The following is a 25,531-nucleotide window of genomic DNA, read 5'->3' as shown; positions in this document are numbered from 1 at the left end:
TTGTGGAAGAATATAGTGTGTTGCAAGAAGAAAGGCGAGACAGTAGATATGACCAAATTTCAATGAATACATGTATAAAGTGGTGAAAAATAAAGAAAATATAATTTTAAAATAGAGAGTGTGAAGACATTCAATATTGATCTCTAGCCTCTACCCAGACATGCACATCTACACGCACACATGAACTGGTACTGTACATGCACACACAAAGGGAGAAAAAGAAAATGTATTGCTATTAGAACAAATTATTAAAAACAACAAAATGAAAACAAATTATTTTAAATTATTTTAAGGAGCTAGAGCAAATAGTAGAATTTAACTGAATTATAAAAATCATTACTGGGCTAGAGAAATGGCTCTGCAGTTAATAGCACTGACTGCTCATCCAGAGGTCCTGAGTTCAATTCCCAGCAACCACATGGTGGCTCACAACCATCTTTAATGGGATTTGACACCCTCTTCTGGTGTGTCTGAAGACAGCAACAGTGTACTCACATAAAATAAATAAATAACTTTTTTTTTATAAATCATTACTTAAATTGAAAACTATGGTAATTATTTTGTTTTGGTTCTATGTTGTTGTTGAGACAGGATCTCTTTACAAGACCTTGGCTATTCTGAAACTCACTATGTAGACTAGGCTGGACATGAACTCAGAGCTCTACCTTCCTCTGCCTCCCAAGTACTAGTATTAAAGGCACGTACCACTGCTCCTGGCTATGTAATTAGTTTTCATTGCCAACTTGACAGAGAAGAGAGTCTCTATAAGGAATTTATAACAAGGTGGCCTGTGGGTATGTCTATTGATAATATTAATTCATGAGGGAAGACTTAGCCCCTGTGGGTGGCACCATTCTCTGGGCTTGAGATCCTGGCCAGCACAAGAGTAGAGAAACCAAACTAAGCACTAGAAGCATGTTTGCATTTACTTCTCCTCTTCACTTAAGTGTGGATATGATTCGTTGCTTCAAGTTCCTGCCTTATTTCCCTACAATGATAAAACTGTCTTACCTAAAATTGTGCCAGATAAAACATTTTCTCTCCTAAGTTGCTCTAATCAGGATATTTTATCAAAAAAGGAAGGAAGGAAGGAAGGAAGGAAGGAAGGAAGGAAGGAAGGAAGGAAGGAAGAGAAATTAAACTAGGACCCTAACTTGGTATTTATTCAATTTATGAGTTAAACCAGGACCACCTCAAACAGATGATCTCTAAGAATACTACCAGGCTTGGGGATTACTTGTACATGTATTCAAGTAATTATGCTTGCATTCACATTTCTAGGGAAAAAAAACACAAAGGGAGGGAGGGAGGGAGGGAAGGAGAAGACAAGACTATGTTATCTACTCCCCAGATAGCCTTCAGTGATCAAGCTGCTATTGACTGTTTATAGTCTGGTGGTGGGATACTCAGGATTACTCTTAATAAATGCAATGTCAATCTCTGGACTAAACCCTTCAGAAGCTTAGTGGCTTTGATTTTTGTAGTTTTGAAGAACTCTGAACCACCACATTAGAACTCCTGCAAACTTGCTACAGATGCCACAAAAGACATGAAGAATCCTGGAGGCTTCATGGGGAGAAAACAAGGATGAAGTATCTTCTCCTATCAGTTGAATTCAGACTTCTAGCTCTTCTGCAAAGGTGCCAACAATAAGAGTGAACTATAACACACATGTAGCTAGGGTGCTGTTGCACTCCAATCTCAGCCCCCATTAAAACACACCATGAGAAATAAGAAAAGGGCTACTGAGCACGCTGTAGACAGTACTCACGAAGCTGAGGGAAGACCATCATTACTCTTTGACCTGTCTTGGCAACATACTGAAATCCTATCTCAAAAACAAAACCAAACAAAACCAAACTCCTTATATTAAAAGAAATGAAATAGAGTCAGGCACTCAAATGACCCATCACTCAAATATTAGTGGTTAGTTATGGCTAATATCATCTTCCTATCTATTCTTAAAAACAGGAGATTGGTGTTAAGGAAACATATTTGATAGGTATTTACAATGTTGACAAAACATAGCATTACATCATCATATTAGCACAATTACAATGTTACAGAATAGGAATATTTTTATTGATTTTCCACATAATCCTGCAGATGATAGTTGAGCGGAGAATAAAGGCCTGCAGACCTGAGAGCCCTGCCCCAGAAGCCAGCAGCAAAGCAGAACGTAAACAGTATGAGAAAGGCCAGACCCCGCCTCATCCAGACCCGCCTCATCTGCCCAGCTTAAGTGAGTCGAGAGGTAAACAAGCGTTATGGGCCGGGGTTTCATCTACTGTATTTGATTTTTCAAAACAAAACATCCATTTTCCACAGCCAGCTCTGGTAGCCTAAAATAATGGCAAAATGCATAGCCTTGTTAAGAACAAATCTATATGAAAAGTACATTTTTTTTTATCATTTTATGTGTTCGTTTATTTATTATCATTAACTTCTTTCTATAATAATACATCTCCCTTCTCTTTACCACTTTGTTATCAGAACCAACACTAGTAGTACCTCAAAGCAAAAAGATTTATAGAGTAAAAAAAGAATACATATCTAGAAGTGAAGGAATCTTGATATAATTTCATTTCTATTCTTGACTAGGCTTTGAAAGCAGTATCTATACAGATGTGATTAAAGAGCTGACCTATTCTAACTTACATCGAATCATTTGATGGCCCAGCACCAGCATCACAAGCTTTCTTGATGGAGTCATGCTATATCACATGAACCTACTGACCAGCAAGAACTGACTATACTAGTACCAAACAAAGGACACCAAAATACTAGCTGTGCATATACTCTCAGGAGCACTTGAATTACAATCACAGAAAAACTTATCAGATAATGATAACCTAACATGGTTTTACAGAGATAGTGAATTCACTTCCTGGCTTTCTGGTCCCAAATTCTACTGTATTGAAATATGTCCGACTTGTCTTGGGTTATGTCTTAGGGTTTTATTGCTGTGAAGAGATGTCATGACTAAGGTAATTCTTTTTTTTTTTTAATTTCTTTTTTTTTTTTGAACATGAAATGCTTTTTTATAGCATGTTTTACAAGGGGAGGGGGTAAGAGGGTCCAGGTGGTGGAAAAGTACAAAATCTTCTTGGCCTGTGCCTTGAAACATGTCATGGTCTATATGGTACACTGCCTTGAATTATGATCTACCTGCAGTTCTTCAGAACTGTGAACTTGTCTAAGACCCCCCATAATTAGACATCCAAATTCAAAACTCACATAGTTGGGAGTGAACATAAGACGCCTTCTCTAACTAAACAGAGAAGGGGGAGATGCCAGAAGCCAGGACCCTCGCCCTTACCCTTACCCCCTACCTTTCCCCACCTGCACAATGTCCTCTGAAGCTTGGCAACTGCAAGATCCTGCTTAGCAACTGCAGATAGACTCAAAGCAGAGTACCATGTCTTCTTAAGAATAGCAGGGAGACCATAACTCAAGCAGTGTACCATATCTTCTGAAAAGTACATTTTTAAACTGTCTAAATATATAGCCTACAATATAATTTTAAAGAAGATTTAACCTAAATGTAGCTTTTTTTTTCCTTCTCCCATTCCTCTCCACCTTCAGTAAAGAGTCTTTATATTCTCTGGTATTTAGGGAATATTTAACCCTTTACATTCCCTGGGTGTTTAGGGAATATTTAACCCTTTACATTCCCTGAGTACTTAGGGAATATTTAACCCCTTACATTCTCTGGGTACTTAGGGACTAGTTCACCTATCCAAACTTCAGATTTCTCACCTGAAAATGAGAAAGATGTTAAAAGATCACAGTCCCTGGCAACTGCACATCCCTACCAGATGATTACTATCAGAATCTTTACTAGTGATCACAAAAATGGTGGCAACTCTCAATCGTACAGAGTTATGTGTTTAACCTGCACCCTGTTCTTCTCTCCTAATAAAATCCTGGTTTTGTTTTGCTTTCCAGTCCCCTCACCCACAATAGTGTCCACAATCTACAAACATGCCCTCTGCCCCACATTAGTTCTTGGTACGACTATGCCCCTTGGTCAGTGATTGGTTCATAAACAAACACAGAGCATTAAGCAACCAACAAAATATGAAAAGAAGTCTATTGGTGATCTTGAACAAAAATATTCACCATTTCTTCAAAAAGGAAAAACCTCTAGGTGAGCAAAGTATGACATAACTGTGATTCCAACCGTCAGGAGGCTGAGAGAAGTTGAGAACTGGAGGTCAGCCAGAGCCACCTCAGGAAAAAGAGAAAAGAGCTACAAAATGATATTTCCCCCTAATAATGCAAAACTTTGATATAATCCCAAGACAGAAGCCAAAAAGTAAGACAAGAGAACACGAAGGAAAACTGGGCACTTGCGCTCACCAGGGAGATGCAGACTAGGCTACTTGCAGCTGGTGCACTTCTGAATTACTTACGTGAAATCTCTCTTCTCCATGAGTGCATTTCTTCCAATCCACTTCTGACATTAGGATTTAAAGTCAAGTCTCACTGCAAATCTAACTTTGCTCCAACACAATGTGTCTCCTGAATATGTGCATTCTTCCATTCAAAGGAGATGCATGCTGAGCTAAATAAAAAACACTGGGGTTTCTAATTAAAGTCTCCAACTCCACAATAGCCAGTTTGTATGTTTTGTATGCTTTTTAGAAGCCAGCACTTACTTCATATATTTTAATCAATAGAAACAAATACCTATATACCAATAAATGGACTCCAGCAAATATGAATAAATTCTGAAAGTACAAGGAACCTTTTGGTCACGGCTGAAGCACATTGTAACTCACTAACGAGAGCCATGACACATATCCATTTAAAAGGTAATAAAGACGCAAGCACAGTCCTGACATTCTCATTTGCGTGTCCACAGTTTTCTCCAATTCACTGGTGAAATTAAATTTCATTCAATTAACAGCAATCATGCACAGAGCTTGTTTATATGAAAGACATTTGAATTATGATTATGTCTTTCTGACTCATCTCTAAGCAACTCTTAGAACAAGCAGTTTGTTTTATCCGGTTTCATTTACAAGAGCCTTGTTAATGTACAAGGCTGGGTGTGTTCTACAAGACTTGATAAACATAAATATATTACTACCTCAGCACAATAACCTTTTTGCAGTAGTTTAATGCTCCTCTGGCTCAGATGGTAACTTGTTAAAGTAATCATTTAATGTTCCCAGGGATACCCAATAGTAACATCCTTTTCATTCACCACCATCAAACACAATGAGGAAACAGAGTGGTAAGTGGTAATGTTGGAGAATGTGGATGGGAGGACCACATAGATGGAAGGACCACAATGCCCACTGATATGTCACCGGTATCTCCTGAGAGCTTAGGAAATGAGAAAAATACCCAGGACTCATCTCAGACTTGCCAGATAATATTCTATATTTTAAATAAGACTTCCAGGTGACTAATGCATATTTAAGTTTGAGTGATAATAATAAAATTAAAAACAATAACTGAAAAACCATCATGAGAATATATAATTAAGATTATTACCCTGGACAAGTGAGAGGGGTCAGCAGCTAGCAATGCTTACAGCACATGCCAGACAACACAGCCCATGGTGGGAGGAAATAATTGACTCCAGAACATACACATCATATATGTGTATCACATGATAATAATAAATAAAATAAGGCCAGAGAAATGGCTTAGAGCATTAGAGGCACCTGCCACCAAGACTTACAAGATGAGTTTGATCCCCAGGACACACAAAGTAGGGGGAAGCAGCTCTTACAAGTTGTCCTCCACAAACATGACATGTGAGCCCTCAAAAAGATGAGGGAATGCAATACATTTTCAACACTTTCAACATTCCCCACCCGGTGTCATGCCACCTGCAAAGCCAGCATTAAGAGGTGAAGCAGGAACATCACATGTTCAAGGCCAAATATGCATACATAGTAGACTCTGTCTCAAAAAAGAAAATTGAAACAAACAAAAAAGATGGTTACCTCAAAGAACCTAGTCACAGAAAACCCAAACCTGAAGGTCCATATATTAAGCATCTGAAAACTAAAGGCTAAAGTGTCCCTAGACAACAATTTCCCATAATGGCTTGCCAGCATCAAACAGACTAGGTACCTTCCAAAACTGATGAGCTATACTATGTATAGCTTTCACAGCAACAAATTATCAACTTACAGAACTCAACGTCAACATACAGTGCCTCACAGTCATTTAATCTGGCAAGAGTACAAAGTACAAAGAAATCTGAAGTAACATACTGGAAATACTGAATTATGTTAAACACCAGTATGGAATTCAAACATGCTCAACCAAGCCCTACTCCTGTCCAATCAACTCAGCTCTTAGCGTACATATAACTGTCCAACATATACTATTCAACTAAATTTAATATTTAAAAATTTTTATGATTTTCTGTATTTTTTTAGGTACAATTTATTTTAAGTAAATTCCCTGAACTAAAAAGACCCTCCACTCCAACACAATACCAAAAGCGGTCCTGTGCTATAAGAGGCACTGGCTGCACTGAGTGAAATTCTGTCTCTAACAAGGACCTTCTCCAAACGAACCAAGAAGGCTAAGCCACCAGACCAGTAAGGACCACGACACAGCGTGTCAGAAAGAAATTGTTTTTCTGCTCCTTTTGATGGGTTATGCTTTCAAGTCAGGAAATTAGAAACAGGTGTGCCAGAGGGCACACACATCCTCGCTCCACACTGAAAAACACGCGTTTTCAATTTTCAAACATGAAAGGGACTCCTGTCGAATGAAAGAAGAAATGAAACCCAGCTCTGTTCCTGCTAACCATATGAAGAGAGCTCAGAAGGCCTTTGACAAGTGGCTCAGGGAGTCCTCTCCAACTGACAGCAGGTAGTACTTGACAATAGGAAGGAAGAAACCTTCTTTCAAGTAGGACAATCAAAGGGAGAAGTCCACTCATGATCACAGCCTCGGCACTTTAAGCATCACTTCATCTCCCTCCTCTGTTCTCACTAGGTCTTTACCTCATGCTTCAAAATTACAAGTCTGCTCTTTCACAAAACAACAACAAAGAAAACAGCAAAGGGATGCAAACTAAACATCTAGCTAGAAAGAAAAAAATGAAGTACAAACATCAGAAAACATCTTGGGGCCACTGTAATCCAGGTCTGCAGTCTCAGAGAAATATTTGCTTGTGAAGTCCTGAGTTCTGGAGCTCAAGGTAACACTGCAGTAGTGTGAATGCAGTGTGCAGCCAAACTGAAAGGCAGTGATGGGACTGGGGGAAGGACAAAACACACTAACATCAACAAACAGCTACAACCCGAGTTTCCAGGTACACTAAAGAAGCCTGCAAGTACTGTACATTCCCATATAAATGAACCCAATGTGAAGCCAGGCATAGTGGAGCACACTTTAATCCCAGTACTTGTGAGGCAGAGCCAGGAGAATCTCTGTCGTTGAGGACAGCACAGTCTACATACATAGAGCTCCAGGGCACCAAAGGCTGCAGATAGAGAAACCTTGTCTCAAAATTAAATAGAGAAAATAAAAAACAACTAAAATAATGAGCCTCAAGTCTAACAATTCTTTGAATTGCAGGGTTGCTGAGCTCGATAAAGGACTAGAAATATTAAATCCTTAGTAGATCTGCACCTTGAATTACAATCGTCCCAAACCCAGATGCCTGCACACCCACATAAGAACAGAATCAGTAACAGCCAGGACAATGTGTATTTCCTAGATCCCAGCAACACGCCACAGTAAACCCCGAGAAATGCAATATGGTTGAAACTCAAGACAAAGACTGTTGGGAGCCAACTCCTAGCCGAAAGCGGCTATCAGCTTTGCAGCCATCTCAGGCCATATACCCTGACAAGAGACTTGTTTTCAACAGCCTACAACAGCTGAGCACACTCTGATAAACATGCTACAAAAGACTGAAAAAATAACCTTTATGAATATGATAGAGGTCCTTGTGCTTATCACTTGACACAAACTGGAGTCATATCTGAAGTCCTGGGGATATTTTGCTTTTCTAGGATACTAATAATAGTATGCAGCCCGTGTGACTCTTAGCAGTACCGAGAAACTGATGACTACCTGGGCCTGCATTGGCAGTAGTTGTATGAGGGAAGGGAGAGGAAAAGGTGAAGAAATTCTATTTTATTTGTTTAATTTCCTGAAAGCACTATATTTGAATGTATATGTGTATGTATGTATTTATGTATATATTCAGATTTTAAATGGCCAGGCCTAAATAAACTATCTTTAGCTTTAAAAAAAAAAAAAAGAGAGAGGAGGAAACTCAATTGAAATGTCTCCATAAGGTTGGGCCATAGGCCAGGCTGTAGAGCATTTTCTTAATTAGTGTTTGATGGAGGAGGACCCAGACCGTTGTTGAGTGGTGCTACTCCCAAACTGATGGTCCCAGGGTCTATAGGAAGCAAGTTGACAAAGCCACGTAAGCAAGCCAGTAAGCAGCACCTACTCACAGCCTCTGCATTGGCTTCTGCATCCAGATTCCTGTCCTGTTTAAGTTCCTGTCCTTGCTAACCTTCATAATGAACCCTGCTGCGGAAGTATAGACCAAATAATCCCTTGCCTTCCCAACTTGCTTTCTGGTTATGATGTTTCACTGCAGCAATAGAAACCCTAACTAAAACAATCTTTAAAGAGTAAATCCCTTAAACTAATCTATGTAAACACAAACAAAAAGTGGGAGGAAATGAATAAAACTGAAAGAAATAAGGGAAATAACTATCTTGGGGTAACTCTAACCAAATAAGTCAAAAACTTGTATGATTAAAACATTAAGAAGACAATTGAAGAAGCTATCTGAAAATAGATCTCCCATGCTCATGGATCAGTCATGGTACTGGTGCAAAACCTGCCATGTTCAATGAATTTGAATTGAAGACATAAATATAAATACACACACCTTTGAACACCTGATTTTTTATAAAGAAGCCAGAAATACAACTGGAAAAGTAATTTCACAAAACGGTGCAGATCAAACTGGATAGTTGCATATCAAAGACTGCAAATAGATCTAGAGTTATCACTGCACAAAACTCAACTTCAAATGGACCAAAGACCTAAACATAAAACCAGATACACTGATCATGGCAGATGAGAAAGTGGCAAATAGCTTTCAACTCATTGGCACAGAATGAGTTTCTGAATAGAATACCATTAGTACAAGCACTAAGAACAATAATTAAATAGGATCTCATGAAACTCAGAAGCTTCTGTACAGAAAAGGACAGCATCATTCAGACAAAGCATCAGCCTACAGAATGGGAAAAGCTTCTTACTAACTACACATCTGATAAGGTCCAATATCCACAATGTATACTAAGCACAAAAATAGTAACTCTAGCTATAAAGAAAACAACCTGAAAATGAGGTACAAATCTAAACAGAGAATTCTCAATAGAGGAAACTCAGATAGCTGAGAAACAGTTACAGAAATGTACAACATGCTTAGCCTTCAGGGAAATGCAAATCAAAACTACTTTTGAGATTCATCTTACACACAGCAGAATGGCTAAGATCAATAAAACAAATGATAGCTTATATTGGCAATGATATTCAATAAGATCAACACTCATCCACTGCTGGTAGGAGTGCAAATTTGTATAGGCACTATGAAATGGAGCTCTTCAGGAAAACAGGGATCAAGCTACCTTAAGATTCAGCTATATCATTCTGGGGCATATACCCAAAGGATGCTTCAGACAACCACAGAGACACTTAGTCAACCATGTTCATTTCTGCTTTATTGATAATAGCCAGAAACTGAAAACAGCCTAAATGCCCCTTAATAGATGGAAGGATAAAGAAAATATGGTAGATTTACAAGCTGGAATAGTACGTAGTGTTTAGAAATAAAAACATGAAACTTGCAGATGAATAGAACTAGGAAAAAATATTCCTGTGTGGGGTAACCCAGACCCCAAAATACAAATATAGTATATATTTACTTATATATGAATATTAGCTATTAGTCAATAATAACCAACCTACAATCCATAGAATTACATAAGTTCCATATAGAATAAAGGGCTCGGGGAATAGACAGTTTTCCCTAGAAAAAGAGAAATAGAAAGGGTAGGTATTGTTGGATTGGAAAAGGTGGAGCTGGAATGGGAGGAACAAGTGGAAGTGGTAAAGGGAAATATGGGGAGAGAAACAGTTAAAATTAAGCAGCACTGAGGAGTAGTATGGGAAACCTAATGCAGTGGAAACTTCCTAAAATAAATACATATATGAGGGCAATCTAAATGACTGCACCAAAATGGGGGAGACAAGAGTTCTAACTAGACATCACTTGCCACCAAATAAAGCTTTCGTACTGGGAATTGGTTACAACTAACTGAGCCGTTAGCCAAAGGGGTCCCAGAGGAACTCCCAACAACCCAGGGAGACACTATTGGTTGAAAGTATAGGTTGCTCTCCACAGCGACAGTAATGCTCCATTGCTGAAAACAACACCTTCACAATTCATCTATCTTCTCATTGAGAAGTTAAGTCTATGGCAATCTGTGGGACTAGGGCATCGTTGTCATAGCCCTGATCCTGCTTCTTTTTGAAGAAATGGATTGTGGATTGGGGACTTTAGGAAAACAGCAGAATCTTTTAAGTGGGTCTTAATGGGCCATACTAGTAGGAACATGGAGTGCTAAGGGTGATTTGAACTGTGTGGGCCTAGCTCAAGAGGCCTAAAAATTGTTCTTGTGATATTTTGATGATGAATGTGACTATTTTTGCTCCCTTGGCCAAAGAGTCTGCCTGAAGCTAAGGTGAAGAGATTTAGATTAAATGTATCTCAAAACAGCCTGGCATAGGCTCTGCTCTGTGGTTCAGTCTTATGAAGAGTGTTGTAACCAAATGTAGCAATCTGGGAAAAGAAAAATACAAAAATGTAAGGTTCAAAGATAAAAGATGCACCAGGAAGTGGAATGAAACTAAATCCGGTGTTCAAGGAGATAAATAGATGAAGGATATGTAAGTGGAATTAAGGGAGTGGTGACCTTCAGACAAGAAGGCAACTAGCTAAGCTTCCATTTTGTGAAAAGAATGTCCCCCAAGGAATGCTGGCACCTACTCTAAATTTACAATGCATTTGCAGTTGTACGATGCATACTTATAACATATCAGGCATGATTATGAACTGGGTTTTGTTTATGTATTTGTGGTTATATGAGGGATAGTTAGATCATGTTGGGTATTATTATGACCACATTATTGTTTTCATTTGGACGTAAGGGGATGATTGTGTGTCAAATTGACAGGGGGACTGTGATGGCTATTCTCGGTTGTCAACTTCACTATATCTTGAATGAACTACAATCCAGAAATGGAGGGCACGCCGGAACTGCATCACGGACACATGCTTTTTGATACAGATCTTGAGATGGGATAACTCACATTTTCAATACAGACTTTTCAATACACGCTTTTAATCCAGATCTTGAGGCATAGTGGCCATGCTTATAAAGATCTATAATAAAAAGGAATTAAAAGAAAAGCTTAGGTCCAAGCATGATAGTATATGCCTCTAATCCCAGCACTCAGGAGACATTGGCATACAGATCTCTGAGTTCAATCAGGGCCAGCTGGTCTATAGAGCAAGTTCCAGATCAGCCAAGTTACTGATAACAGAAAGCTGGTGAAGATGAAATTGAACAAGGGGGCCATGTTCCAGCCCAAGCAAGCAGCAGAACTTAGCAGCTTCAGCCATGAGGTTCTGGCTTTAGAATCAAGGATGGACTATAAGGCCACTAAGGCTATGAATTTTTCAGGGTTGTTCCTGAATGTTTGTCCAGAAATACCATTGTGTAAGGCAGCCATGGTTGTGCCTTTGCTGGCAGCTGGATTGAGTGAGTAATGTGTAAGTCACTCAGGTGGTACTGGTCTTGAAGGCATGGAGAGTCATGAAGAGCAGCTGGATCTCGGTACTCTGAGAAACCAATAGGGGCCATTAGTGATGCTGCAGCCTCAACGGCAGTTGAAGGCCCAGGACTGAAGGAGTAATACAGAGAAGTTGAGACTTGGCACCCTAAAGAGACCCTGGGCAAGGCTAAAGGTGGAAGTGCAACCCAATTGCCACAGAAGACCTCATCGTTTTGGAGATGCCAGTACCACAAGATGATCACCAAGAACAGCAGCAGCAGAAGCTGTGCTCAGAAGCTGTGCAGGTAAAGTCTGGATTGCCTTAGCGACCCCAAGAGGTTAGAGATGCCAGAGCTGTAGGATACCTGCGGAGGAAAGCTGCTAACAGGGAGTGGAACCAGCCCAAGGGAAAAAAGTGTGTTTCAGTCAACAAAGCTCAAAGGAGTTGATCTGAAGAACATTTTGACATCAGACATGAAGATGAGTTTGGAGTTTGTCCAGCTAGTTTTTGATCTTGTTTTGGTATTATGTGATCTGCTTTTGTATTTTGATATTATAGGGGTTTACAGTTAAGAGACTACATGAATCTCAGAAGAGATTTGGACTTCGGACTTTTTTAAACATTGTTGAAACTGTGATAGACTGTAGGGACTTTCGAAGTTGGACTGAATGCATTTCTGCATTATATGTTATGGCTATAAGCCTATAGGGGCCAGGGAGTGGACTGTGGTGTTTTGAACAGTTATGGCCCCCATAGACTCATGTGTTTAAATGCCTGGCCCATAAAAAATGGCACTCTTAGGAGATATGGCCTTATTGGAGTAGGTATGGCCTTTTTGGAGGAAGTGTGTCACTGTAGAGACAGGCTTTGGAAGATAGTCCCTTTCTGCTGCCTGCAGATCATGATGTAGAACTCTCACTTCTTTAGCCAGCAGAATGTCTGCCTGCATGCTGCCATGTTTCCTGACATGATGATAATGGACTAAACCTCTGAACCATAAGCCGGCCCCAATTACATGTTTTCCTGTATAAAAAATTACCTTGGTCATTTTGTCTCTTCACAGCAATGAAACCCTGACTAAGGCAACCCATTTTGGTGCAGTCATTTAGACTGCCCTCGTATATGCATCTATTTTAGGAAGCTTCTACGGGAGTATGTTTCCATGCTACTCCCCAAATGCTGCGTAGTCTGGCTGTTTCTCCCTCATGCTCTCTCTTACCTCCTACTTCCCATTTGTTCTTCCCATTCTAGCCTCAATCCAAAACCTATAAACTCTCTCCAGTTGACAACCACATGCAAGTGAAAAATTTTATCTAAAAGAGCCTTGCCGGGAAGATTACTTTTAAGGGCAGGCCGTATGCCCAGCAGTAGAGGAGCAAGAGAAAACAAACTCAAGGGTATCTTTGGAGGTTCCCTGTTTCATAATATCATGTCAGAGCTTTTTTCTTTTGTTAATCTTATTTTGTTTTATTTGTATTTTCTTTTTCTTCCAATCACATTTTACCGTCCAGGTTGTTTGTATCTGTATTATGGTTTCCAGTTGAGTGTTTTTTATGGATTTCTAAATGTGCAAACAAGTAGGTTTCTGTGTCTGTATGTTTCTTGGACTGTATGTTTCTTGGACTCTTTTCCTTCTGTTTGCTTGGTTTGTCAGATTTTGTGTGTATATGTGTGTGTGTGTGTGTGTGTGTGTGTGTGTGTGTGTGTGTGTTAATCTGCCTATTAAAATAAAGCATACATATGATTTATTACTAAGTAGATAAAGTAGATGATAGATGGTAGATATTATCCTTTAGAAGCCTGTTCGTTTTCTAATGAGAGATACAAAGGGGGTAAATCTGAATAGGAGGGAGAGACTGGGAGTAGAGCGAGGGGAAACTATGATCAGAACATATTGTATGAGGAAAAAATCTATTTTCAATAAAAGGAGAAAAGCAGGAGGGGGAGGGAAAGGAGGAAGAGAGAGGAGCAAGAGAACAAACAACAGAAGACCAACCTTAAGGTCAACTAGAGTGCAACCTCAGTGTACATCTGCTGATCTTGTGCTCGTCATACCTTCTTTCCTCCTTAGCCTGAGAGCAACGCACATGTATCTTATACTATACATCTCATCTGTTAATAAAAAAGGATATTCAAATCCAAATTCAGCAGACAATTAAATCCTACTATAAAATGATATGGTAATTAACCTTTCAGAAAGAAGCAGAACCAGGTGCACATCTCCTTCCTTTACATGTTTGCTTCTCAACGGGTAAAGCTCTATGACAGGCTCTCAAGAGACATCAACACACCCACAGTCCACCTTTGCTCATAAGCCTGCCATACTACTTCAAAATGTTACAAGTTTACTTATTTTTATTTTAAAGAGGACAAGAACTTTCAATAATTTATCAATTCTGAAATATACCTTTTTCATATGTTAAAATTCCTGAGTAGATATAAGAACTCACATCTGCAATCTTTACCACGAATGAGTGGAGGCAGGCAAATCAAGGTTCCAGGCTAGTTGTGGTTACCTAAAACTAAGTCTCAAAAAAACAGCGAGTGGGAAAAAATGAAAGGAATGTTCTACATCACAAGGTATGCTATCGCCTCATGGTGTCCTATAAGCTCTGGTGGTGACAGAGCTGCCACTGTTCCTCAGTACAAGCTGTTCTCATTTGTTGTCCATTACACACCATGTGAGAACTGGATGTGTTCGTTTTGTTTGTTATTTACATTGTGTTCGAAGGACTGGTGTGATACAGGACTGAAGTTTGAAATAATTATAAATATAAAGTGCAGACTAGGGAGTGAATTTATTACCAGTGAAGCAAACAATTATCACTGAAGGAACATCTCCAGTTCCTTATTTTCCTAAAAAGTAACCACCATATATTAAGTGAAGTGAAAATGATTTTATCATTCTTCAATCGGTATTATTTTTGTTTCCACTAGTAGTATTAAATAATAGTGTATTTCATAAAAGAGGTGACAGTCAATAAAACATAAACAGTAAACTCAGAGGTACACTGGGTACCTAATCTATGTCGACTGACTCTACACTCACAGTAATGGCCCCTTAGTCCCACTGTGTTCACAACTAACAATTACAACTCCAAGTCTGTACCAGAACCAAGGGGACTGTTCTGCTACTTCCCTCATGTTGCAGAGTGCCATGAATCTAGAATATTTGTCAGAGTTTGCAAGAGTAGTCCCTGTCATATGCACACCCCTACTCATTCCTCCCCACCCAATGATGAGAACAAGATGCTGGAGTGCATTCCTTGGGCTAATGACCAAATTGCCTGTCTGACCTTGGGAGAGCCCTATCCAGACCATAACTAACTATCTTTTCTCTGCTTTTCAATTATCACCTTCCAAGATATATAAACCTAAAACACTAGCCAGGTCTCTGGATTCTCTACAATAGCCCAAGGCATAAGTCTTTTATATCCTGGATAAACAATTGCAAAATTCTGTGTTCTCCTTTCCTATGACTTGGAAATCCAATCCTGCCATGTGTTTCCATCATCAGTCTCATCCCAACAGCCCCAGGAAAAATAAGAATGAAGCAAACACAGTCCTAGAGAAGGGAGGAGCAGGAAATCTCTCCTGTCATCCTCCACTTCTGGCATTTAATCCTTTAACTTGCTGCATATCCACATTCAACTGTGACTATGGATGCCATGAGCTGGAAGCAAATAGTGCTGCAGACACAAAGTGGGGACACAGAGCAAAGGGAGCTTGTAAATTCTAGCTTTACCTGCCATTGCACTCTACCAACACCCATGCCACAAGCCTTAGACAGGGTGTGGTTGGTGAGTGGCTAAATGAAAAAGAACTGAATCTCTTCCACAAAGTGACACAGTTAGGCAGACTCTCGAGACAGTTCTAAATATCCAGAAATGAAGATGACACCAAAACAATGAACTAACTCAGTGAAGAAGGCATTAGCTAAAACCAAAGCTAACATAATACATGACATTGAGAGTACTGTGGGAAAGTAAAACTAGAGCAGTGTTCCAGACTGCAGCATGTTCACATAATTTTCTAAAGACAGGACTACTACATATATTAGCTAATTTTTGATACTGTACAGAAAGATTTATGTGCCACAGATTAAACTAAAAATTAATGCATTATTATATTTTGGATTTCCATTCAAAATAAAAGACAAAAATAATTTTTTGTGATTATATTGGGATGCTCTTGATTCATTATTAATTTCTGTATCAGCTTTGCCTAACAGCCTAGTAACTTACAAAGATAATTTTTTTCTGATACAATGGAAGGAAGTAGGTTAGATGAAAGCCACAAACAGCAGGTCAGAAGACACAAGTCTGAAATAACAAGGTCAGTCCAGTTAAAATGGTAAGAAGCAACAAATATTAAAAGAGTGCCAATAGTTAATATCTTTTTTTTTATAGTTTATTTTTTTTCTTTTTTTTTTTAATTTTTTTTGAACATGAAATGCTTTTTTATAGCATGTTTTACAAGGGGAGGTGGTAAGAGGGGCCAGGTGGTGGAAAAGTACAGAATCTTCTTGGCCTGTGCCTTGAAACATGTCATGGTCTATACAGTACACTGCCTTGAATTATGATCTATCTGCTATTCTTCAGAAGATATGGTTCATTAGATAATAAAAATATAATCAATTGTAGCTAACATTAGAGCTGTACTGATAAAGTTTGTAAAGCATTTATAATAAGAAACTAAACAATTTTTAAAACCTCCCAATGATGTTTTTCATGAATCAATGCACTCATAAATGCTTCCCCCAAATAATGATTTTAATTATTAAATGATTAACAGAGTTGTACTCATGAAAAATGGCCATGAAAGCTGCAAATACCTGAGGTACTCACAGCTGTGGAGTAGGGGTTCTGAGCTCCAGTATTTTCAGCCCAGCAGCCACATCCATAAATAGCAGCCTAGGAAAACAGAAAATAGATACATATAATACTTCTTAACTATTATATTAATTACCAGTTTTCAATACAAGATAAAAGTCATATCTACCTAATAAAACAAAGTTTACTAACGATACACAAAATAGACAACAAAATATAAAGTGCCATAGTGAAACCTACTACACTATATGCTAATTAAAAATAAAAGTATGAGAGCCCCCAGCTCAAGAAAACAAGGTGGACTGAAAACAAGGAGAAGACTGAAGAACCACACAGGAGTTGTCTTCTTGTGCACACACATGTACACGAGCATGTATACACACATACACACACACACACACACAGAAAACAAAGTAAAAAATAGTTTGTAACAGCAGAAGTTGTGTGGGACTGCGTAAGGGTATTCTGGGTCATGGCTGGACAGTTGCCTAGAACCCCGAGACTCTGCACAGGAGTTCGGGGCGCCCCAAGAACCCAGGGTCCTGAAAAGCAGTCTAGTCTCCTTAAGACTCAGTCACGTAGGCCGGCCATTACAGCCCCTGCCAAAGTGCCAGGTAGAGGGCGTGACTAGAGGCCTCAGGCTCTAGGTATTTACACACTAATGAAGGCCAGAGGGCAGAGCAAATTAAGCATGCCTTCCCCCCATACTCCCCCGATCCGCCCCCTTTCTCCTTCCCTATATAACTCGGGACTGCCCTGAGTTTGGGGGAGCGTACATCCAAATCCATCCACCATCCGCCATGACAATAAACCTTTTGGAACCTAGGACTTCCTCGTGTCATTGGGGCCTGCCACTGCCAAAGCTCCCGGCCTCTGGAACCATAGACCTCCTGCCTACATGTGGGACCCGACACAGTGTGGAAGCCTCCCCAGACCCCACCGCTGCAGCCTGTAATTTTTTCTCCCCAAAGTTGCATAAAAACTATGCAAATAATAGTTTTAAAACTTTTAAGGACACATCATCTCTTTCTAAATATGCAATAATTCATTTCTGTTAACCATATACTCATTCTCCCATGCCAAGTACACCAGAACTTATTCTTCTACCTAACTGCATCTTTGACGAATCTCTCTCTGCCCCCTTCACTCTTTCTCCCTAGTAGCTAGCAATATAAAATAAATCAATATATACTTGAGTCAAACCATATTACGCCTCATAAATATATATAGATATTGCATGTCATTCAAAACCTAATAGGGCTGAAGAGATGGCTCCGTGGATTAAGCACTTGCCCTGCAAGCATAAGGACGACAATTTGAATCCCAAAGCCTACATAAAAAGTCAGGCAGGTATGGCAGCCGCCTGTAATCCCAGTACTAGACAGTCAGAAACATCAGCCCAAGGGCAAGCTGGTTAGGTTGACGAGCTGGAATCAGGAAGCAGGGATTACAGGTCTCTGATATCAGCTACCACATTAGTATGCTCATTTTATGGAAAACAATAAGACAGCTGAGAAAACAATAAGCTGAGACAGCTGCATCATCTATCACCTATATAAAATATTTTTACTATATAACACCTTTAATACAATCTTACTACCAAAAAAGATAGGAAGCGTTTAAACATATTTTAAAGGCTTGTTTGAAATGGCTGCTTTTACTCAAAGAGTTGAATAATAGAGGCACAAAGTCTGTATTATTACTACACTATTTGTTACTGTTCCATTCTAAATAATTTCAGATGGTTAAGAAGGAAGATTGCTTTAGGCCATGATATTAAGAGTAAATATTATAAAAGGAATTTTCTTAAGGACAAGAAAGAAAAGGATGAGCAATATTGTGCACCCTTTCTTAGGAAAGCATCTTCTCTGGCTTTCTAAAAGGTGCCTTTACCTTTTTTTTTTAAAAAAAAAAAAAAAAAAAAAAAACTAAGGTTTTGGAGGATCAGAATAATACCGGGGCAGGACAGGACATGGGACATTGTCAGTGAAGGACAGGAGTTTCTTTCACTGAGGTCTTACATTCTCTTGTATTTTGGTTGACTCAGCTGTGGCCCAAGAGGGCTGGTTAAATGGCTTATCATAAGTGCCTGATGGCTGTATTATGAACTCCATGTATTGAATCAATTCCTAAGGCTTTCTGTTGTTACACTGACCCACAAGTGTCAGAAGGAAAACAAAGCATGTTTTTTAACATAGTGTTTTCAAAAGTAAGAATAGATTTCCTACTCTGTGTCATATTGGTTGCTGGTTTTACTTTGGGAAGAGTTATTGTTTTAGGATTTTTTTTCTTTAACACAGAATCTCCTGTAACCCAGCATGGCCTCAAAGTCAGTATGAGGCTGAACTTGAACCTTGAGCTGCTGAACTTGCTGTATCTGCCTCCCAATGCTGGGAGCAAGTATGCACTAACACACCCAGAGGCTGCTGCAGTGATAGCTGGAAATGTCAAGTGTGGTTCACATGAATATGGGAGATTTCATTCTGATAGTTTCTGGATTCCTAATCAAAGAAGATGGTTAGGGGAAAGCTTTTGTATTTAAATGAAAAGAGAAACAATCGGTATCGTAAAACGTTTGGGGCTTTAGAAGGGAATTAAGCTATTTCCAGAGAGTAGAATCGGGACTATAGATGGAAGCTATAATAAATAGATATCTGCACCACTAAATGAAGAACTTTGTACCAGTTAGAAAGGCTTGACAGGATAACATGTTCCTATATAAGTAGTGAGTTCTCATAAACAAACAGATGGCTGCTTCATGGACATTCCTACTTGGTAGAGGACTGGAGCAATTGGGGTCTAAGAACATTACATAAAACATAATAGAATGTCACAAAAAGTTGACATTTTATCTGGGTACTCTGTTCTTCAAGTGTGCAGCCAATGACAGCTATAGCTATAGTTATTATTACAGGGAAATATGATTTGCATGGCAAGGTATAAACTGTGGCATTCCAGAACTTCGGAATTAAAGCAAGTATATTCAAGTTGAAATTAAATTTTACAATCTGCTTTCTATTAAATACCTACAGCAGGTATGGCAATTTTTACATATAGTGCATTTGACCACTTACAATATATTGAATGTGTCTCGTTTCTGCACATTTTTACTTAGCCTTTGAGAGGACATGCTTTTGGGCTTCATGGTTTTTTCTCTCTCATTTGATGCTTCCTATCTCCAGGTCATAACGCCTCTTTGACCCAGCAATTTAATACAATTAAGCAACTGTGTTTTCCTCTGCAAGCACTTTTGACTCCCCTATTCCACGTATTTTTATGACTTTTTAGCTTTCACAATTGTGTGTTTTTAAACAAGCCAAGTAAAGCCAATCAATGTATAGATTTCAACAGAAGTTCCCTGCATGATGGTAGACTAGCTTTAAGACTTCTGGACATAAGTCAAACAAAAATCAGAGAAAGTTGGAGATTACAAAGTAGTGGACACAACTGTTAGTCTTCCTTATCGTCTCTACTAAGACATCCAAACCTGACTTAGAAAGCTTCATTTTCTTACTCTAAACTTGACAAATATACAGTTCCATAATATGGGGAAATGTGACTGAACAAAGGCTTTTACAGTGAGTGAAAAGTACTATATATATGGGAAATAATCACATCCCATAAATTGTCTATGTGGTAGGCAAAAAGGAACAGAAAATCAGTTGTGGTTACCATCCACACCCCAGTAGTTAGTATAAGACTATAAGAAACCTATCCACATCAAGGGATGACTGGGGAATATCACTGGGAGCTTTGTAAAAATGGCTACTACAAATCAGTCTGCTCTAAGCAACCATTAACAACCATGACCAAAGCCACAGTGACACTGACTGTTCTTCAAATGTGAGAAAGAGATAACTAATAAGTTTCATTTCAAATGTAAGAGAAGATACAAATGCTGACTTTTAAATAAACTCCTCACCACCTCTTTAAAAGACTACAGGAGAGTGTCCTGATTCACAAATATTTACTAAAGTCATAAGAAATGTACAAAATAAGGTCATAATACACAACCCTTAGTATAACAAAGTTACTATTAGGTTTCATTTTCAGTGCAGAAGACTGAAGGTGGGGAGGGCACATTGAAAAGAGTTCTGCAAGTGAATTAAAACTAAGCAAGCATCACATCAATTAGAGCCTCTTCAGTACTAGACACAGGGATGACTGGGAGTCTTAACTACTCTGTGAAATGGCTAAAGTCAGAGGATAGACATAGAATGCCAAAATGTCACTGTGACTTGACTCAAGGAAATAAAAAGTGTTACTGTAAAACCATGGTCACACTTACAAAGCAATGGGCAATGGGCAGGAAACACTTGCTCCTACTGAGTGGTATTGACTAAGAAAGAGGGAAAATAATACACATCTACTGCATGTCTACTACAAACACAGGCCAGTGCCACCCAGGATGCTGAGGGTGGGGGGTGTGGATTACTGGTTATAAAAATCAGCAAGAGCCCTGTCACCATGAGATGATGCTTTAAAGAAATAAAATTGAAAAAGAATTTTGTTCTTGATCTATATAAAGAAAATGTTCAAGAACAAGGAGTTTTATTTTTCCTAAGGAAAAAATGTCCCTAGCAGTTTAAAAGTCATGCTTAGAAATGACCTGATTTTGTTTTTAAAAGGAGTTTAAGAAACCCACAAATCCTTACCTGCCCAACTCTCCCTGGATGTTTCAAGGCCAAGCCTCCACTGGAGACAGCAGCAGCAACATTCCCTTCATGATCGACGACTACAGCACCCACTGTGTCCAAGGTGCCCGAGTCGTTTTCCTATGGAACAAAGGAGTGTTTACCAGACCTGGTGTGAGACACCTAGACACGACCACACAGTGGTTACTGTTCACCAGTCCTGGTGTGAGACATCAGACACGACCACACAGTGGTTACTGTTCACCAGTCCTGGTGTGAGACATCAGACATGACTACACAGAAGGCACAGTACTTAGTAGGCCTGGTATAATTATAACTCAAAAATATCTGAACTAATCTTTAAGTGCAACATTTATAACTCCTCATTTCTTTACTATTTTGTTATTTTTCTCTTGATCTCAATAATTAAATGACTGAGAATTTGTGTGTGAAAAGATCTGTGATCTAAGTGAGCCAATAAACACGATTGTATGCAGACTTCCAAGAGTGAGGAACCCATTCAGAGGAGAAGAGAATGGTATTCACCATCCTTGAGTACAAGACACTGTCAACAATCCTGTGCTTAAGAGAAACTGAGACACAGTCTCTTTTCTGCTTATTAAAATGCTCAGCAACTGGTGACAGAAACCTGTGTGTCACAAACTAGAAGGAATCTTTGTGTCTCTGTGCCTTCTCCCCAGTCCCACATATTTAAGGACTTAAAAGTTAGAAATGATAAGTAAATGTCTCCTACCACAAGGGTTTTCTGGACATCTGTGCTACAAAGACAAACTACTGAATAAGAACAGAATGAAAAGAGTCAGGAAACAAATTCATTACCATACATTAAAAAGGAAAGTTAGTGTAGGTTGTTGGGTCAATAGCAATCATGGTAGTATTCTTGGGCTAGGGCAAGGGTTTCAAACTGTATGCCAACCCCCTGGCATGAATGAAAGAACCAAGCACAACCCCAGGTTCACAAGGGTAGCTAGCCACCCCACCACTGTGACTAGATACTCAGAGTGCCGAGCAAAACTTATGTGTACTGAGGGATCCTAAGAGGTAAAGAAACATATACAGGTATTGACTTTGGCAGAAACACAGTATTGACTTTGGCAAAAAAGGTTGCCCTGTGTCACCACTTCAGTCAGCATCTACTTGTGCTCTCGGTGTATCTGCACTCCCTGTGTGTATAACAAGCCCGACGGTGATTAATTATAGTTTGTGACACCTTAGTGTCTGAGCAAGTCTTTCTCCTTTTTCAGAGCTGGCTTCATGTGATGTCAGTGGCTGCCACTAAGGAAAGATGTAACAGGAATGGCATTGCTCCTTGCAGCATTTATCTTCTTTGCTTGGTAAGACTGAGAATCAAAGTATAGAAACTCATCAAAATACAATTGAAAAACAAGGTCTGATAACATTCCATGGGACTACCATCAGCCCCAAACCAAAAAGGGAGCTTTTAAGGTGAATATGTTTAATATTGTAAATCACTTTCAATTTTTTATCTTAGTAACCTCAATTACAAAAGGGTCAAATTACAAGTTTTGTCTTCTCAAGCTTTAATGCACAAACAAATCAAAGAGAATCTGTTTATGTGAAAATTGCTTGTTTTTGTTTGTTTTATAAACTGCAATGCTGATCTGGCCTAAGTATTCTACAGGATAGATTTTTACAGGGGAGGCATGATACACATAGAATGATACCCAGTTTGATCTGCAGTAACTGTCCTAGCATTTCAACTGGGATACTGTAAACTAAGAGAACTTTTCTGCCTAACCAAAACACTATAGAAAGATAGAAAAGCCAATGTCAGTATAGCTAGGTTATGTGGATGGATTTACTGTAATGTGGTTTTAAAAATAAAAACACAGAAAAGAGGATTCTGTTCTAAATTAACCACCATATTCCTAAGAGTCTACAACACCTGCAAAAATCAGAAGTACTTCATAAATACTTCAAAACCATTCCACAGACTTCATATACTACAAGGCAAATTTTAAGATAATGAAGTAATATTTAAGGACTTTTATGAAGTGTAGATAAATTGAATTAAAGACAAATATTGGTATTTTTGGCATAATAATCTCACAGAGCTCATTTGTATGGGAATGAAATCTTGGGTTAAAGCACACAATCACTGTTACTATACAGACTTACCATTACACTCTTACACCCCATAAATACTTAAGAATACATGGACCACAGATACACATGCAACTATTGTCCATGACTGAAGCAGGCTATTTATGTTACTTTTCTGATAAAACTGTGACTAGAAAACAACTACGTATACTATAGGTTTTTGGTTGTTAATTTTTTTTTAAAGAATAAAAACATACTATGAATTTTTTAGGAAGCACATCAGTATTATGGAAAAGATTAAAATCAACTTTCTGACAGTGATTTTATTTTTCTGTGCTTTAAGATGGAGACAGCTTTTATATAGTTTTTATAAGAATAATGGAACTGACATCTGTGAACTACTTTAAAGGTAATAAATCTTTTGGGGGTTCAAAAAAAAATTTTCACCAAAAAATTCTACCAGGCTTCTAATTCTGAAACATCTAAAATCCACCACTAATCCATCACTTGTCTCATTACTATTAAACTATCTTTCACTTATACAAAATTACTTAAATATCAACCAGCTAGCTCTAAGAATAAGTCTTAAAGCCAAAGAAGTTAAAAAGCCCAAGTGGGGATGTTTCAATTCCACTTAGAAATGGGAACAACATAGTCATGGGAGGTAGAAAGAGGGAGTGACCTGGGTGGCAGAAGGGAGGGGAATGCAGGGAAGGATCAGGCATGGGGAGAGACAGGAAAGAGTCCCAGAGGGCCAAAAGAATGAAGAGAAATATACAGCTGACAGGGTGAGGGGAATTCTCTAGGAACTCCCAGAGACCTCGGATGAGGGAGGCCCCCAGGAGTCAATGCAGGTGACTTTAGCTGAAATATCCCAACAGTAGGGATTTGGAATCTGAAGAGACCACCTTCAGTAGCCAGACAGGACTCCCAGTGGAGGGATGGAGACACCAACCCACCTACAAAACGGGACCTGTCTTATAGAAATGTAAGGAATAAAGGTCGAGCAGAGACTGAAGGAAAGGCTGAGTAGTGACCAGCCCATTTTGAGATCCATCCCATGGGCAGACACCAATCCCTCACACTATTAATGATGCTATCTATGTTGTTCTTACAGACAGGAGCCTATCAAGCTGCCCTCTGAGAGGCTCTACCCAGCAGCTGATTGAGACAGATGCAGATACCAACAGCTAAGCATTGTATGAAGGCCAGTGACCCATATGGAAGAGTGAGGGAGAAGATTGAAGGCCCTCAAGCAGATGGCAACCCCACAGGAAGACCAATAGTGTCAGCTAATCTGGACCCCTGGGAGCTCCCATGAACCAAAGAGCCTGAGCCACAAACCAAAGAACATACACACATATATAGCAGAGGGCTGCCTTGTCTGGCCTCAGTGGGAGAGGATGCACCTAATCCTGCAGGGACATGATGCACCAGGGTGGGAAGATGCATGAGGGAGGGTGGCTGCCCTCTCAGAGTTGAAAAGGAGGAGGAATGAGAGGAAGAACTTTGTGAGGTGGACTGGGAGGAGAGACAGCATTTAGGATGTAATTAATTAATTAAAAAATAAATCTTAAGTATATGAATGTATCTGGAAGTCGATATGCCATGGAATTATGCTAACAGAAAATATCAAGGTGACAGTCAATCAAGGCAACAATTAGAATACATTAAACCCTCTCAATGATTGGTTATTAGACCTAAAAGCAGCATCAGAGCTCTAGGAAAGATTCCTCCTGCAGAAAGAAAAGTCTCTGTGCCCTACAAGACAACTCAGCAAAGTCATCATAGGGCTTTCTTATTTTATTAGATTTACTTATATGTATAAGCATTTTGCCTGCATGCATGTATGTGTACCATGTGTGCCTGGTTCTCAGAGTTCAGAAGCACTAGATACCTTGGAATTAGGGTTACAAATGGTTATAAGCTACCATGAGAACCAAACTTGAGTCCTCTGAAAGAGCAACAAATGCCCTCGCCTGCTGAGCCCTCACCACCATTAACTGCACCTTATTTGAGTTTCTGGGGGAAAACAGAAAGATGGCTCTGGCCAGAGAAAACCTAAGTCTGATCAATGTTTGTCTCCGGCAAACATGCCTCTAACAGTGACCACTGTAGAGTTCTGT

At 39.2% G+C, this 25,531-nt stretch overlaps 1 protein-coding gene across 6 annotated transcripts in view; it reads right to left on the bottom strand.

Moving 5' to 3' along the window:
• Positions 1–25,531, bottom strand: part of Tasp1 (taspase 1) — a 161,100-nt gene that overhangs the window by 95,527 nt on the left and 40,042 nt on the right. For 4 of the 6 annotated variants that reach the window (XM_028755162.1, XM_028755199.1, XM_028755179.1 and 1 more), the window contains 2 exons: positions 21,342–21,461; positions 16,689–16,767 (listed from right to left, as the gene is read on the bottom strand). In XM_028755162.1, coding sequence (XP_028610995.1) covers positions 16,689–16,767; positions 21,342–21,461 — 199 coding nt within the window. The remainder of the gene's footprint in view (positions 1–16,688; positions 16,768–21,341; positions 21,462–25,531) is intronic. The other 2 variants (XM_028755184.1, XM_028755192.1) reach the window with 1 other exon arrangement.

Source organism: Grammomys surdaster, unplaced genomic scaffold (genome assembly GCF_004785775.1).
Source record: "Grammomys surdaster isolate TR1022 unplaced genomic scaffold, NIH_TR_1.0 129, whole genome shotgun sequence".
NCBI classification, from domain to species: domain Eukaryota; kingdom Metazoa; phylum Chordata; class Mammalia; order Rodentia; family Muridae; genus Grammomys; species Grammomys surdaster.
Note: the sequence above shows the minus strand (reverse complement) of the source record. Positions and strands in the feature narration are given on the sequence as shown.